Source organism: Vicugna pacos, chromosome 14, assembly GCF_048564905.1.
Source record: "Vicugna pacos chromosome 14, VicPac4, whole genome shotgun sequence".
Lineage (NCBI taxonomy): Eukaryota > Metazoa > Chordata > Mammalia > Artiodactyla > Camelidae > Vicugna > Vicugna pacos.
In genome coordinates, this window is record NC_133000.1 from 71,682,074 (window position 1) to 71,699,274 (window position 17,201).

A 17,201-nucleotide genomic window follows, 5' to 3' on the forward strand; every position below is an offset into this window, starting at 1 on the left:
TGGGGAAAGAGCAAGATCAGAGCGTGAGGCCCGTGGCAGCACATCCTCGGGCAAACCTGTCCCCTGCGGACAGCCGCGTCCGCCCGCCTGCATTCCTTCCTGCCACTTTCCTAGAATCTCACACAGAGAGCGCCTCTCCCCTCTAAATGTATGTTTGTTGACACAGAATTCCTTAAGAGTGCAAAGGAAGAGTCAAAAAAAGCTGAAAACTCTACAGTAACAAACAGTGAGATGGCCCTGGGTCGTTTTCTCGTTAGTCTGTCTCAAACAGTCAAAACACTTCTCTCTCAGTTCCTCAGACAGGACTGACTCTAAGTTGCTTTGATGTTCCTCTGATGGGCAGTTATCTTCACGACATGCTCAGTGGCTGATACACATAATCCTAACAGGGATCTGGATGGTTCTACGCTACCTCCAGAGGCACAGGGAAACCACCCACGAGTCCAGCCCAGGGGGTGCGGGCCCGGCCCCCGGCGTCCATGTCCAGGAGATGCACTGGGAGTCAGGATTTATCTGTTAAGGAAGGGATCACCTCCAAGAACATGCACACAGAATCCTCACATACCTTAAAGAATTCAGGATGGGGGGGGCAAAGCTTTCTTTAGCCAGAGACACTGGGAAGTGCCAACCGCGTGACCCCACACACTCCCTATCAGTCCAGCCCTGGGAACGAGGCCTTTATGACCATCGCCGGAAACACAGCTCTGGCAGATCAAAGAAGTCGGGTTTCTAATCTCCAAGCTGACTGGGTCTGGACGGCCAAGGAACCCGCAGCATGTGGACAACTGCCTCCTTCAAGAAGCTGCTTCCCATCCTGCTGGGACTGATCTGCACGCAGTTTCCGGCCAAGAAGCAAGTCTGATGCCTTTTTCCAGCTGTGCAAGCGATCAGACTCCATGAGCACAAAGGGCACGTGACACGGTGACTTGGGAATCCGTAGCGGGGGTAGGGGGCAGGGGAGGCAAATGACCGGAGGTCCCTTCTCCAAGATCAGGGGCCCTTCTGAGTCAAACCCAGTGCTTCCCTGCCCCAAAGGAGTCAAAAAAGAGACACTTCTGGGATCCTTGCTAAACAAAGAACAATAATCAGCAGAGTCCTAACTTGGAGCCAAGTCACCAACGATTACACAATGAGACCGATGGTGCTAGTCCAAGACGCGCTCCTGGGACTTCCACCAGGGGGCGCTCCTACTTCCTGTGTGGGAGGGCGTGTGAAATTTACGCCATGTCTTCGCAAGGAAGTAGTTCCCAGCAGGGACGGGAACTGGTGACACTTGGGCTAGATACACGACTGGTGACAGAACTAGCAAATGTGTGAACAAGAAGGCCGGACGGTAATCACTGCCATGTGGTTCCTGCGGGAGACTTGGACCAGCCAACTACTCAGCTACTCTGCTCTTCAAGGTTTACGAGTCACACAACTTTCATCGCCCAAAGCCACCTGTCATTTGTTTTTACAATTCTTGAGACGTCTTAGGAAATAAAGCAGGCGTCCCTCCGCCCGTCCTCGGCACCGGGCCATCGCTGGCCTCTCCTCCTCTCTCCCAGGCTCTCCAGGGAGTGGTGTCCGTGTTCCATTTTTTCCCTGAATCATATTCAACTGACACGTCCCTGAGAGCCTACTGCGTGCGGGGCCCGGGCGCCCCTTTTCACTTCCGTCCCTGAGGGCAAGCCAGTCACGAGGACGCTGCAGAGCGCGACCACGGGGAACCCTCGTGTGGCCCTGTCCCCACCCACGTCCTCTGCCCAAGCCCGGGCTGTCAGCTCCAGGAAAGCAGGGCACGTCTGACCTGCTTACTCTCTGGTCCCCACTTAGCCCAGCGCGTGGCACGGAGAACCACCTGGAAAAAAATCGGCAAATGGCGGCGACTAGCACGGAACTAAGCAGCCAGGCTGAGTCAGCCGTGGGCAGGCCCCGGCACGCGCGGGTCAGCGGGGAGCGCGCCTCACGGGGCCCAGACTGCGCATCGGGGAGACACAGGAGATGGCTGCAGAGGAAAACGGGCCCACGCTGGCGTCACTTCCACAGAGAAGGCTGCCTTCTGCTGTAGGCACCGGACGGTTCTTCGTAAGAAAATCATCTATGAATTCAAATTCCTGGTATCCAGATCCTACCCATCACCTGGCCCATCTCCCACCAGGGAGAAACAAGACAGAGAAAGGCTCGAGAAAGAGTGGCCAGGTCACGTCCCGCCTCTGGGCAGGCCTGAAACCAGACCCACGTGCCGCGTCGCTCAGCGCAGGCCCCGGACGCGCTGCACTTGAGGTCCCCGGGTCTCACCTGGCTGGCCTGGGAACCCAGGGCTTCCCGGAAGGCCCGCCTGTCCTTTGTCACCAACGGGGCCAATAGGGCCAAAGCCTGGGGGCCCAGGAGGGCCGATGTCACCACGACTGCCTGGGAATCCAACTCCGCCTGGGGGGCCACGTTCTCCTTTTAATCCCACTGAACCCTGCAGTGAAAAGAGAAGAAGAAACGGTATCAGCAGACATACCAGCCCGCCGACCCAAGTCCCATCCGTCCTCCACCTGCAGTAAATAAGTTCCAGAGTTTAACTGGCTGTGCTGTTCATTTACTTCCACCCGTCTGCAAAGGTTAACTAGTGGTTAATAAACGCAGCCAGCAGTCTTTTCTTGAAGCTGAGCAATCATCCTCCCTCCCCTCCCCCACACGAGACACTCCAAAGAGTAAGGCACTTATGTCTAGAATCTTCTTTAAAAGGGTGATTCAGACACCATCAACTTTACATTTCTTCTCCCACCCAACATCTGGAAGTCTTTGCAGTTCCTGCAGATCCATCAGAAGAGACTGATCCTTATCATCTAATTGTTCCAGTGGAGGGCACCAGCCCAAGGTCTACAGATGGCCCCTTTCCCGTGAACCATGAGACAGAGTCGTTCACGACAATGACCACCCAAGTGCAAATGCACAGATTTGATACAAATTACTTGTCGCATCGCTCTTTGCGTATCCGCCTGTCAAGTACAAGTTCAAAGTCTGGGATGAACATACCGGGGAGCCTTTGGGGCCGGGCAGACCCGGATGGCCATCTCTTCCGGGAGAGCCCGCTCTGCCTGGCATCCCGGGCTGGCCCGGGAAACCCGGGTCTCCTTTGTCACCCTTGAGTCGCATGTCGAAGTAGATCTCGCCAGGCTCTCCCTTGGCTCCCGGCTGGCCCATCAGTCCTGGCGTACCTTGCGGGCCCTGCGAGAACAAAGCCGTGTGACACCACGGAAGACATGCGCCTGCCAAGCAAACCGGCCTGGCTGGAGACACATTCAACAGGGAAGTCAAGAAGCCACCTGGGACCCTGAAGAAAGGAAAAACAGGTTTAAAGGCTTTACAGGAGCAATCTTGTCATTGTAAATGTACTGTAGTTAATATTACTGTATCAATGATGAACGTCCTTGCTAACCTATAATGAAAATAACGTGAAAATGAATGTAAGTATGTATGTGTATGAGTGAAACGCTGCACCAGAAACTGACTACACTTCAGAAAATTTTTAAAAAGCAGTCTCTTCGATGACAACCACAGGGTGACAGTGAATTCAAAGGAAACAAGTGTTGCTAACCCTAACGATAAACCAATTCTTGGGAAAAAAAACTTTTTTAAATGATCAATGTCCTTATTTTGACAACTGAGGGAAAAAGAAAGAAACCACCTTGAAAAGCGGGGATGAAAAAGAAGCCGGAGAAAGGGTGGAAGCTGGGAGCCACCACGCTCTCTAAGCCTGGTCAGTGCTGGAATCGCACCGCTGTCCTTTCACGCTCCCACCGCAATTCCAGAAGAGGGAGGGGCGGCCAGGGCACCCCGGGCAGGAGAAGCCCGGGCAGTGAGCAGCGGGCCAGCTCTGGAGTGTTCCGAGCGGTCAGCAGGACAGAACTGGCTTTCCTGAGAGGCAGCACCTGCTGGGCCACTGCTCAGGGCTGGAAAGTTGACTCTTCGAGGGGTGCCCGCACCCACAGGTGGCGCCTCCTCCTGCCCCGAGAGCTGGGGCTCACGGGAAGAGGGCCACGGGCTCAAGCATTTGTCTCTGTCCCCTGCTCCCTTCAGCCTCCCGGCTCACCTGGCAGAATTTAAGCTCTTGCAGGATTCACTTGGTTTGCGCTCCTTTCTGTAAACTCCCTCTGAAGCAGTTCTTGGGTGCATGTGACCCCGTGCACGCATGCCTGTGTGTGTGTGTGTAACTGGTGTTCCTCAGAGGAGGGAGCTGGGAGACAGGGACACACCCAAAGCCAGACAATCTTCGGATTTAAAACAGCTACCACTTATTAAGAGCCTGAGATGGGTCCCAAGTCCTGACACTTCATCCCTGATCGTTCACCCAACTCTACAGAGAAAACACTGGGACCACCGCTGAGCAGCGGGGAAGTTAATCGCCCGAGAAGGTCAGCGATCCGTCCAAGAGCACACAGCCAGGCTGCAAAGCCTGCACTCTGTCCCCACACCACACAGCCCGGAAGAGGCAGCTGTCACCTAGTAAGGGCTGCCTCCTACACAAGGGTGGGGGCGAGGCTTGGAGGGGTTTAGAGGCTGCCCACGGCCACGCAGGTGGTACGTTCGGGACCCCACTAAATGGGGCTGACTTGGGTTCCTGCCCATCCTGCCATTGCCGGGAGCCAGGACAGCGCCGGCTGAGGGATGGAGCACACGGCACAGCTTCACTTTCTCAGACACACAACCAAGGACATCCCAGAGCTCCTCCAGAAGCCGGCCACGAGTCTGCACTGCCTCGCACTATTTAAAACCTTAAATAACATGAAAACTTCAGTTCTTAGTCACACCAGCCACATTTCAACAGCCACCACTGGCCAATGGCTACCAAGCTGGACAGTGGAGACACGGAACATTCTGTCCCAGCAGGAAGTTCTAGTGGACACAGATGCAGTTGCTCCTGGGCTGGCAGTGCCCCCTTGGAACAGAGGACACTTGACTCAGATCTCCTCAGGGAAGGGGAAGGTGCCCAGGCTACTCGGTCCAGTCCCCGGAGGACCGACGCTTTCTGTCTCTGTGCGCCTAATGTCTACAACAGGGAGGCACCAGGGGAAGGATACATTGAACCAGCAACATCCACCACTAAAACATCAGTGCCAACGTAAGAAGTGACGCCCAACCCAGGAGCAGCCTCTTGTGATATTTCATGTTGGTTTTTCACCACCTGGACGTACAGTGCTTTCTAATACCACGAGCACAGGGTGGGAAAACACCATTTTTTATTTTAATACTGATGACCTTGCCAACCACCATTCTACTTAAGGGAGAAATCTAGACTCTCTTGGGGAAGTGACATTCACAACTCCAGGAGAGCTCACATGGTTTCTTTGCCACAGAACTTCTTAATCCTAAGCGATTCGGAAGCCTTCTGATCTACATTGTTTAAGATAAACGCTGAAGAAACAAAGGCTGCCGGGAAGTTCAGCGCTGGTATCTGAACTGGAGCGGCGCTGACAACGCCTGTGGTCTGCATCGAGCACGCAGTGCCACCGTGGGGGAGCTGGGGAGAAGTCATCCCCATCAACGCAGGTCCCCCCCGAGTGACCTGCGGTGGGGTGGGGATGGGGGTGGGGGGGGCTCCATCATCTCAGCCAGGTGCCCACCTCTTGTGACCATCCTCCTTTCCCCAAAATCAAGCTCTCGGCTTTCAAATCAAACTTTGGGCTTCTGGAGGGCACGTCACAGAAACGCCACCTAAATCAAGTGCAGAACGGAGCTCTCCATCCCTTTTCCCTGAAATCGACTTCCCAGTGTGCTCCGCTGGCTTGCGGGCTACCTCTTCCACCCTCCGGCCAAATTTGAAATAAGGGGACCATACAGCACCTCATACAAGGACACCCGCTGCCTGCTCCCTAAGTCACTGACCCACGGAACAGGTCTGGACGTGCTCTCCCTCCACTCCAAGCTCCTGCTGGACAGGGCTTTGGGGTTCAGATTTTTGTTGTACATGGTCTTCATTTTCTTCTTTATCCTGACTTCTCCTCAACCATCCTCCTTCCTCTTTTCCAATGTTGTTGGATTTAAGGCTAGCGGGCGGGGGGCGTCTGGACTGGGTTCCAGGCAGCGTTGAGGCCAGAAGTGTTCCAAGAAGGCTGAGTAGATAAAGCCATGACCAGACTCTGTCTGTCACCTTCAGAGCTGATCCAGCTCTGATCCCACCACAGCCAGCGTTCCCAGCTCTGTGAACTTCTGAGTTATTTAGAAATATTTTAAACAGTCGGGACTTCTAAGCAAGCTCCCCAGGCCCCCAGGAAGCTCTGGAAAGCAGAGGCCTAAGATCCAACTTCAAAAGGAGAAAACTCCTGTGAATTCCAGCCACTTCACTCCCATTTCAACTCACTGTCGCCCTGACCTGCTTGGATAGAACCTTCCAGACATTTTTTTTTAAATTACGAATGTTTCAGAGCTACATCAAAAAGAATACTGACAAAGATCTGACTTCCAGTTGATGACAAAAGAACAGAAGAAAAGAAAAAAAAAGAGGAGGGAAAGAATCTGTAAAAACTGGGGTTGGGAAGGGATAAATTGGGAGGCTAAGATTTGCAGATACTAACTACCATGTATAACATAAACACCAAGTTTATACAGTGCGGCACAGGGAGCTATATTCAGTATCTTGTAGTAACCTATAATGAAAAAGCATGTGAAAATGAGTCTCTGTATGTACACGCATGACTAAAACATTATGCTGTGCCCCAGAAATTGACACAACATTATAACTGACTATACTTCAATTAAAACAAACAAAAAAAAGGAATGTGATTAGTGCAAACAGGGAAGTTTTTTTTTATTTTATAAACTTAAACTAATTTAAAATTTAAAATTGAAGCAGTATAAAATACTTTGTCATTAAACACAACTATATTATCTTGGTAGCATGACATTTAGTTTTATCTGCTGCAAATTAAAGTGTCCAAACTGAGACATGCTAGAAAGAACACAACACACACCGGGGTTCAAAGACACAGTAAGAACAAAGGAGTGTAAAACACCTCATTTTATATTGATCACACGTCAAAGTGATAATGTTCGGATATGTCGGGTTAGAGAGTAAATTAAATTCTTAAAATTAAAAAAAAAAGAATTGTGAAAAACAGCTGATGCTTACAGAGCTTAGGACAAAGACAATATGAGAACAAGGCCCAGAGGCTCCAAAGCTTTAGGAACAGAGCTGATGACGTGCGACACAGAAGCGCCCTCGGTGCCGAGGGGCAGCGCTGCCCTCACTGGCCCGACGGCGTCCTCTCAAACAAAGCAGAGAAGGCAGGAAGCTGGTTCCTGCTTCACTGAAAGGTTTCACGTCCGTGTGATCAAGACACTGTGTTTTAGATTTGAGTGTCTTTACAATAGACGTTGGTGATAGAGATTTTCAAACTATAGGTCTGTAAGAAGAAGAATTTTTTTTTTAAATAGTTCAAATTCCTAGAAGGAAACAGGTCTGGCTTCCTCCACCACTATAGAAATCAGCGGTGCTGAACTTGTTCGCTGACAAGGGTTCACAAATGCAAAAACGCACACTGCGCTGCTTTGCTCGGCGGCCACGTCTAACACGTACAAGAACTCAGCCAGGTTTACTTACCGGCAATCCTTCAAGGCCATCCCTGCCCGGTAAGCCTCTGTCCCCCTTGGCCCCTGGCTGTCCCGGAAAACCTTCCGTGAGAGACAGAGGAAAGATTTAGCACATCGTTGCTAAGACATTTTCTTTTATGTTTATATATCTTTTGGTATTTTTATTTATTTATTGTTGTATTATTTATTTTATTTTGGCCAGAGGGGAGGTGATTAGGTTTATTTTTAGAGGAGGCACCGGGGATTGAACCCAGGACCTGGTGCAAGCTAAGCAAGTGCTCTACCCCTGAGCTCTACCCTTCCCTACTAAGACACTTGCTAATACTTCGATTATATTTTTTCAAGATTCGAAAGTCCAAAGATCTTCATACGAAGTGGGTGATGCTTGAAGAATCTCAAGAGAGTAATAATGGAAATGCCCAGATGGGCTCAGAAAGGGGAAAAGTGACCCCAAATGCACACAGGTAACTGACGCAGGCTGGCCACACACCCCGCCGGCATGCCCGGGACCACGTGGTAACCTCCCCTGAGAAAACAAAATGTGCTGAGCTCCGTGGACCATATGCTGCTATCTTTTTCTTAGGAAATCTTTATGACACTGGATTTATAAGTCATCGTGATCATTTTCAACAAGCTGGACACATCCTGGAGGGGTGACAACGTGCTCACATCTTGCTCTAGTGTTGCTGCAGAAAATCAGGTCTCAGGCAGTGACAAGTTTCCAACCCACGGAAGCAAACGCTGGCCCGGTCCCTTTCACACCTAGGGTCTTACCTATTTCTCCAGGGGGTCCCTGTGGCCCAGGGGGCCCACGAAGTCCTGTGGTGTCACAGATGAGGCAGCTCTCTCCCTTTTGACCTAAAAAAGGAGACACGGGGTACTCCTATGTAACGTGTGAGCAGTGGTGGCACAGGGGAGGACAGAGGGACCAGCGTCATTCACAGCGTGGTGTCCACTGCAGCTTGCCGGTGGTCCTGTGTTCCCGCCACCCTCTGCACACTTGGCAGGCAGCCATGGCTGTGCTGTAAGAAGCCATCCATCTGCCTGGCGAAGCCACGGGAGCTGCCTCGCCAGCACGTGACCCGGAACCCAGTTTTGCCCATCAGCCTGCGAAGACCTGACCGTATAATTTCGTCTCAAATTCTAAGACTTCTCAACATCTTTCTCTTTGATTTGGGGTTTTTTAAGCAAACGGCACAGATAACTCCAGGGCTTTGAGCCTGTGTTACGGGCTGATGGATGGCAGGTGGGAAGAAGAGGGCACACAAGCCAAGGCAGCCCGGAGCTGGCAAGGCGGCTGCAAGAGCAGGGGCCACAGTGCAGAAAAGATGAGGAGAAGTGCCTTTCTTTGGAAATTCTAACCTCTTATGTCTCGATGTTCAAACTAAGCTAAAAGGCCAGAGTCTGGGAGGTGTTTGGTGTCCTGAACCTTGAATGTCAGTTCCTAGGCACCGATCAGGCTGTCAGAGAGCACGGTGCCCGTGGGGAAGCCTGGGCTCAGCAGTCAGAGGCTGGGCTGCCTCCTCCTCGGCCCTCGCCCTAGGGTCAGGGTCAGGGTCAGGGTCAGGGTGCACCCCACCCTGGCAGACTCCACCGTCAGGAATGAGGGCAGAACAGGAGCCCATCAGTGGGACAGATGCCGTGCACGTCGGCTAGAAAACCCCCAAGCTGTGGCGCCGTGGGACCCGTGCGGGTCCGAGTCCCGGGGCTGGAGGTGGCCGTCGGGGAGACGCACTCGCCCTGTGGTCCGGGCAGGCTGCCGGCTCTGCTGCAGGGTTATGACGGCAGCAGGAGGAAGAGGCTTCCGCCCTGGTCCAGGGGATGGACAAGCAGACCTCTCAGTACGAAGGCCTGTCTGACCAGTGGCACCGCCACAAGACGGAAGAGCCCACCTCAGAGAGCGCCGGGCGCGGTGATGAGGGACAGTCACTGAGAACCAGGTGAGCCCGCCTGGCGGCCGTGCCCCCCAAATCCAAGACCACTTCCATCTAAGGTTCTGACGGGCTCTCAAGAGTTCTAGGGTGTTTTCCATGAATTTTCACTTTAGACTTCTGAAGAGTGAAAATCCTGGGCATCCGAAGCCAGAAACGGTACCCAGAGGGGTGGGTTCCGGGGCCGCCTCCTCTTTGTTCCACTCCCTGGGCACCCTGCGTTCCCTGCGCTCGACACCAGGACTGTCTGTACAGCGACAGGCCACCCTTCCCAAGACCGGGGAGGGACTAGGGTGAGTCCTGCGTTGGCGTTACAGTCTACACTTGAAAAGTTGAAAGATAAAACCGACAGCCAAGGGTGGCGTCGGCGGATCTGCCCACGCTGATTACGGGAACAGTGCTTGGAGGGGTGACGGGCAATTTGTGCAGGCGTCTGTGACTCAGCTGGGAGGAAGGACGTGCTTTCTTGGACAGCGGGACTCCCAGCCTTTGAACTGAAAGATCGCAGGAAGGTGCCACTCTGGGAGTTTAGTCTGCTGACCATGGAGGGTAAAGGACAGGGACCTGACTTCAGGGACCAGTCTCCCCGTTGCCTCTCAGGTGGAAACTGCCTCTCAAACGCCCGACAACCTCAGCAGAGCTGTAGGGAGACGCGTCTTAGGAGCGCACTTCGAGGAGCGTTTCAAACAAAGGAAGGACACAGCCACACCCACCCGAAGCCAGCAGGGCTGCAGGAACGTGGCGCGTTCCCAAGCACAGCCGTTTGCTTAAAAAAATCCAATCTCTTACCTTTTTCTCCAACCTCACCCGTCAACCCCGGCTGCCCCGGACTTCCGGGAAGACCCTGGTCGCCGGGCGGTCCTGGCTGGCACTCCACGAGTCCATCTGAAACAGAGTTTGTAGAGTGACAGGCTCACTGCCACCAGACTGAAGCAGGTATCTCCACCCTGTCTTAATTCAATCTCCGCAACCAAACCGAACTCTGCAGACTGCCTGGTGAGTATCAGAAATCCAGCTTCAGTTGCCCGAAACAATCCCAGTTTACTAACTTGGAAAGTCTGACCAGCACACGTAGGGTACGTCCACTCCCCGTCACAAGCCGCCATGGCCAACACGCCCAGTCTGCGTTTCTAACGCGCACTTCAGCTCTTTCGCCCCGTCCTGAACCTTACTTCACTGCTCTCTTGCAGGAAAATCACTATCATCCCCACTTCACAGATTAAGAAACTGAGGCTCAGAAACTGGTGACCTGTCCATGTCCTACATGTGTGAAGCCAACACGGAGACCTGAACGACTTGATGCCTTTTTTTCCCCTGAGCAAACTTACAGCAAAGTCATCATAATTTTAGAGATGCAGACTGCCGTGGGAAGATGCCTCTAAGCGTTTACTCCTGCTCAGTTCTGAGCATCACTTATGTGAAGAAGCAAGGAAATGAGCTGCAGTAACGCAAACCCCACCTGTTGTGGGTTCTAGTAAAAAAAAAAAAAAGTATTGCTTTGGGGGTGGGAGGGTATAGCTCGGGGGGTAGAGCGACTGCTTGGCATGCCCGGGGTCCTGGGTTCAAGCCTCAGTGCCTCCCTTAAGGGAAAAAGAAAAGCAGCGTTTTACCACTTAGATACACGCAGCAAGAGAGTTTACATTTCCCTCTGCAGCAGCTTGGAAGGAGACAAGAGTGAGCAGGTTAACACGAGGCCCTGCTAGGCATGTGTCACGACTGTCGCCCAAACACTCGTGGCTGCAGCTCGTGCCCCCCGCCCGCAGCCCACATGGTCTCCGTCAGGATGGGCAGGGGACGGGAGCGTCCCCAGACTGTGGGGTTTCACACGGGACCCAATCGGCAGTGGTGGGTCTGTTCTCAAACACGAAGGCCTATAACGGAGCCCAAACCTCCCCAACACAGGGCTGCACCCCAGAAACTGACACATTGTAACTGTACCTAAGTTAAAAAAAAGAAAACAAAGAGCTTCCCTCACATCCTTGAAGGCGGTGAGCTCGTGCCCAGCCCCCGCCAGTCGAGCCGGATGGACTCCCTGATTCTGCAAACGCAGGTGCGGGAACGGCGATGAACAAAAAGTTACTGTTTGTCCAGAGCACACCTCCTGCTGAGCTCCTGGCCACCAGAATCCCTACGCAGCCCCAGGAAGAAAGCAACTGCATCTTCACCAAAACCATTCTGAAACAGCGTGGAGTCTAAAGCAAGGACACAGCGATGGTCTCCAAGGCGTTCTGAAGGTCAAGGAGGGGCGCCACACGGGGCCAGAGCATGGGGTGGGGGGCCCTGGGGGGGTCGGAGCCGCTGTGCCGCTCCGTTAGTGAGCGGCTAACAGGTCCCAAGGTGACAATCAGCTTTAAGATGTAGCCTCTGCACTCAGATTCGTGCAGATTCATGCACCGTGAATCTGAGTAAAAATTGCATTTATAAATTCCCACTTAACACACTGCGATTGTGAATCACGTAATTTGCACTGACTTAAAAAGGGCAACCTGGCAATGGGAGGGGGCGGCGTGTTACAGCGTGTTCAGTTCACACATCCCGCTCACCGACAGCAGTGGAACGTTCACGTCTTTATGTGAGATTCGCTCCTATTTCAGAACTGGGAAAATACGAATATAGAAAAAAGTTCCAGATTTCCCCACGGTTGGCTCTCTCGCCCCCTCCGTATCTTCGCCCATCACTCTATTTAAAGCTACAACCCATGGCCTCACCGCACCCAGGCCTCCGTGTTCCTCTGTTTACTTCCCTCCTGTATTTGTCACCTCCTGTTACCACATAGTCCACCTATTTATTTGATTTCGGTCTCCGAATGCGCGTCCCAGGACAATAGGGTTACTTTGAGTTTTGTCACAGGTGTTAGGACAGCGCCTGACGTACTGTGGGCATGCCGTTGTTTGTTGAATGACTTAGTGACCAAGTGATGAATGAATAAGGCCCCAGAGGCCCTTCTGGCGCCCATAACCTCATCTCGAACACACAGAAAAGTGACTTTGGACTGGGTGCCTTCAGGACTCCAGTATTCTATCTTTTCTCCACGCTTCACATCAGAAGGGGAGGAAGCTCCCAGGAAGTCACAGCTGTCGGGGGCGTCCTGCTGACGGGCTCCCAGGGAAGCTTCAGATCCGGAATGCCGGGTTCCACCCAGTCCACCTATGGCCTCTGTCCACAGCCTCACCCACGAGGGCTCCTTTCATGGGGACAGCTTGCATGCCAGCAAACAAATCCCCTGGTACCTGCAGCGTGGGAGGACCAGGGCCGCACACACTCCGAGCACACGCTGGACCTGAGGCTGCGGGAACTCTGAACTCACGCCCACAGAACTATCAGCTGAAATCCTTTGAAATGTTCTTGCATTTTGTGTTGGGATTACTTTGGGATCACAGGGCCCCCTTCACTGAATCAAGCACTTCGTGTTGTGTGCCCAGCTTTGATGGTGGGCTGTGGTGAAAAAGCTAGGAAAAGCGCGGTTCAGATCTGAGGTCACTCATGACGTGAATGTGCCATCTGCGCCCATGCGGTCCCTTCTCCGTGTGTGTGTGTGTGTGTGTCTGTGTGTGTGTCTGTGTCTGTGTGTGTCTCTGTGTGTGTGTGTGTGTCTGCGTGTGTGTGTGTGTGTGTGTGTCTCTGTGTGTCTGTGTGTCTGTGTGTGTGTGTGTGCGTGTGTGTCCTAGCACCAGTCTGTGTCTTCAGGTGAACGAAACGCGTTGCATCCACAGTAAGAGCCCTGCGGCTCAGCCGGTCCACCATTGAGCTTTAGATGCCAGGAGGCGCGAGCTGGTTACTGCTCTTATTCCTCCAAACCAGCTTCTTTCTTTTATGTTTGCTATTCCTCTTTGCAGCATGACTAACTTTGCAAAGACACCCGAGTGGGGTGTGATGAGTGATTCCCAAGTCACTGGACCCCCGTCCTTTGTGCATGCACTCGAACTCCAGCCGCCCGCCCCAGACCCCGGCAGCTCCGCCCCAGCACCTGTCCCGGCAGGGACACCACGTGAAACGGGCCCAAAGGGAACTCACTTGTGTGGCCTGGCTGCCCAGGGGGTCCGGGAGGGCCAGGGGGGCCCGGGAGCCCATCTCTTCCACCTGGTCCGGGCAACGACACGCCTGGAAAACCCTGGTCACCTTTCTGTCCTCTTTCACCGGGGAAGCCGGGGGCGCCAGGCTGGCCTGGTATCGGGAAGCCTGAAACCAGAACAGAACCTCAGGGAGGCAAGCACAGCACAAGCTGGTTCTCTTAACACTGGTCACAGTAAAATGACCAGGACACCAGAGCCCCTCAAGACAAGGGAAAAACTGCATTGGCTTCTTACCCCTAAACGCTGACGGTCAAACGCTCCCTACAAATTAACTTTGAGGCGAAGGAACGCGTAATGTCGACAGTAACATTGTGACTGCCCTTCAGTGCAAATAGCGTTCCCAGTGTAAGAAAGAAATGGCTATTCTGCTTAGAGAGTGAAGGCATCGAAACAGTGGTTAAACAAAGAAGTGGGCAGGGGGGTGGGAACCGAGCGGAACCAGCCGGGATGGAGAGACCAGGACAAGGAAGGCGACCCTGGGAAAGAGCCCGAGGTGGAGGCAGCAGCCAGGTCCGAGCAGGGAAGTCGAGTTCCGCCGCTGTGAGTGTTGAGAGGATAGGCTGGAAGGGCCCCGCGACAGCTGAGGAGGGCTGGGACCTAGTGCCCGGGCAGGACGGCTCAGGAGGCTGCGGGTGAAGATGCTTTCCCTCTGGAGAGCAGAGAGGTGGCACCCGGTCCCAGCATCCAGCCCGGGAGGAGTGAGCGTGTGAAAACAGAGGGTTGGCGGAGGAGTGATGCAGGGAGCACTGGCCAGGATGCAGGGCAGAGCGGAGGAGGGCAAGGAGCTCCAGGGAGGACGGCCAGATCCCCAAAACCCAAAGGCTCACTCGAGTCCCAGATGAGAAAGTTGTAAGTCGCTGAGCCCGTGAGTGCAACACATTAAAGACAGAAGGATGGAGGGTGTCCGCATGGACTGCCCTAGCAAGAGGGGGACAGAGGTGGAAGGATGACTCACAGTGGGGGGCGGGGGGCGGGGGCGGGCAGAGGACGCACAACCTGAGGGCCGGCTCTGCAATCAGCGGGGTGGGGGCTGCACTGAGAGCAGACAAGGCCAGAGCGACTTCAAAGGAAGCTTTTGAAATGATGGCTTAAGATCCTTGTGGGGGCAGATAAGTCGTCTTAGAAAGTAGTTATGGTAAATGCTCAGGGGAGACATGAAGTGACGCATCCACCAGGACAGCTGGAAGGCCCAGCAGTCTTCATGACCAAGGAGAAGAAAGTGGTTGAAAAGGGAAAAAAAGGAGGATTTTAGGGCAGATGCCAAGCTCTCGCAGAAAGCAGTAACAGCGGGGCCAGGGAGGCCAGCCTTGAGCCACTGCTGCCGTGAATCCCAGACGGTGGGGCTGGGGCTGGGGGTGCTGTCTGTTCCAGCAAAAATAAAAGATGGGGCTCCGGGCAAACTTAAAACTTAGGAACTCTCAGGAAGGCAAAAAATAAACTTAAAAATAAGAAACAAAAAATTCAGTTAAGGATCATCCGACTGTGGTGTCAATTTCAGGACCCAGGAGGGGTTCAGCCCGGCATTTATCACCGCTGCTCTAGGGTGTGGGGGACACGCGCCCGCGTTCCTGCAGGCACTTGTGCACACAGAGAGGGCAGCTCCCAGCCTCCGGAGCACACAGTCCGCTAGGAACACAAAACCAGCACAAAACAGCTGCAGACTAAGTATGCGCTCAGGGACGCAGGAGTCCACGTAGAAGCAAGATTAGAGTTCGATCAGATCAGTCAGAAGACGTTGCAGCCTCGAGTCTGGTCTCAAGCTGAGAACCAAAGGCATTCCAGGCAGCCGGCGAGTCGGCAAGGGTGCTGGGTGGGGGTGAGGGTGGGGGGTGAGAATCTTTGGAAAGAGCAGGCCGAGCCCCGGGGGGCAGTGCGAAAGGCGGGGGTTAGATCAGAGCCAGGGCGAGGGGATGGAACTTGACGAGAGACAGAAGTCGCCCCAGTGCAACAGAGTGACACACAGGCGTGTAACTGTGCCAGGTGTAACTTGCAAAATAAACCCTGTCCCAGGAACACACCTCGCTTTCAGAACTAGGAAATGTGCAACAAAACTGCTAGGAAATATCTAACTAACACACAGGAGAAACGTGTTTAGAAAATAAGTCACTGAGAAGTCGTACAAATCGTCCAAAATCAGTGAGGGATGCTCACCTGGAGGGCCTGGCTGGCCTTGAAGTCCTGGGAAGCCTACAAGGAGGGAGACAGGGTCAGACTGAGCTGCTGCACTCGTGGCTCAGGCTGTGAATTTCTGTGCTCAGGGAGCTGGGGTCCCGCGGACGGGGAGCGCTGAAGGAAGGGAGACACAGCGCCCTGACGCTGCGGAGGTGCGGGGAGGGCGACGGGCTGCCGGAAACACAGCGTGGCTGCAAAAGACGGCTTGAACAGGGCTCAGTCACCACGCGGGCCTGCATGGCGCAGGTGTTACCCAAGTACAGGTCCAAGATGGAGAAAAGGAAGGACGAGAGGGAAGACTGGGAGGAAGGAGGAGCAGGAGGGGAAGAAAGAAGAAAGGTCCTCACCTCTGGGACCAGGCACTCCTCTCAGCCCCGGAGACCCTGGGTACCCTCGCTCTCCCTTCTCTCCCAAGGGTCCTGTGCCAATAGCCTGAACGACAGAAGAAATCAGATCTTCGCGTGGCCTGGCAGCGGCTGGGTTGTATATCAGAGCGGCACACACGAAGAAACAAGCACTTTTTTTATTATTTCAAGACACGAGAAAGTAAAGAAGAGGTGGTGGGAGGGGAGGGGGGAGGTCTGAAAACGCTGAAATGGATTTTCAGTAACGCCCTCCTTGCAGAGAACTTTGCCAGGCGGTTCTGCTCCCTTTTGTAATAACTGGCCTAGTGGGAGCTTCACCAATGAAATCAAGTGAGAAAAACACTAATTCTGAGGTTTAGGTTTGAAAATTCTACCCACTCACACAAGCGAGAAGAATATTCTTCTTTAAGGAGCATTATCAGAAGAACGCCAGAAGTTTCCTCAGGCAAAATGTAAAAGGGACACTCAAATTTTTCTTTTTTTAATGGTCAAAAGTGAGGCTTCCTTAAGGTCTTAGGAACACGGGGCGGGAAGAACGCACTGGGGGCCTCATTAAAAGGGGGTGGACCAGTGCACCCCAATTCTGCATCACTGAACTGTCAGGGATGAGGACAATGGTAAGTATTGCATGTTATCCTGAAAATATAATCCCTCTGTAGCAGTTACATCATGGGCATCATTACAGTCTGCTGATGAGGTAAGGTGAGGAAACCTGGTTATTCAAAGGCTGCTGCCGGCTCGCAAACCCGGGGAGTGGGATCATCCACCGGTGACGTGTCAGAGCATCAGCAGGCTCCACAGTACCTGACCCAGTAGCCCTCTTCCCGGAAACATGGCCTGGGGAGTTATTCACACCCCCACTTAACACACACACACACACACACACACCCCGGCAGGTGTAAACATCCACCACCACATCCTAGTAGCAAACGAGAGGAGGTAACACTTTCATTGTTTCAGAAAGGACTTGGGGCTACACCTGAAACGAACATTGTGAAGCAACTACACCTCAGTAAAAAAAATAAATAAATAAAGACTTGGGCAAAATGGCTTAAACAATTACAGCACAGCGCAGACACGACCCTGAGACTGATCGT

General features: G+C 53.3%; 1 protein-coding gene across 1 annotated transcript in view; it reads right to left on the minus strand.

The window, feature by feature from the left end:
• Positions 1-17,201, minus strand: part of COL4A1 (collagen type IV alpha 1 chain) — a 129,169-nt gene that overhangs the window by 27,739 nt on the left and 84,229 nt on the right. The window contains exons 19-26 of the mRNA XM_072976534.1: positions 16,087-16,171; positions 15,719-15,754; positions 13,509-13,673; positions 10,284-10,379; positions 8,338-8,421; positions 7,574-7,644; positions 3,010-3,201; positions 2,281-2,449 (exon numbers count right to left, since the gene is read on the minus strand). Coding sequence (XP_072832635.1) covers positions 2,281-2,449; positions 3,010-3,201; positions 7,574-7,644; positions 8,338-8,421; positions 10,284-10,379; positions 13,509-13,673; positions 15,719-15,754; positions 16,087-16,171 — 898 coding nt within the window. The remainder of the gene's footprint in view (positions 1-2,280; positions 2,450-3,009; positions 3,202-7,573; positions 7,645-8,337; positions 8,422-10,283; positions 10,380-13,508; positions 13,674-15,718; positions 15,755-16,086; positions 16,172-17,201) is intronic.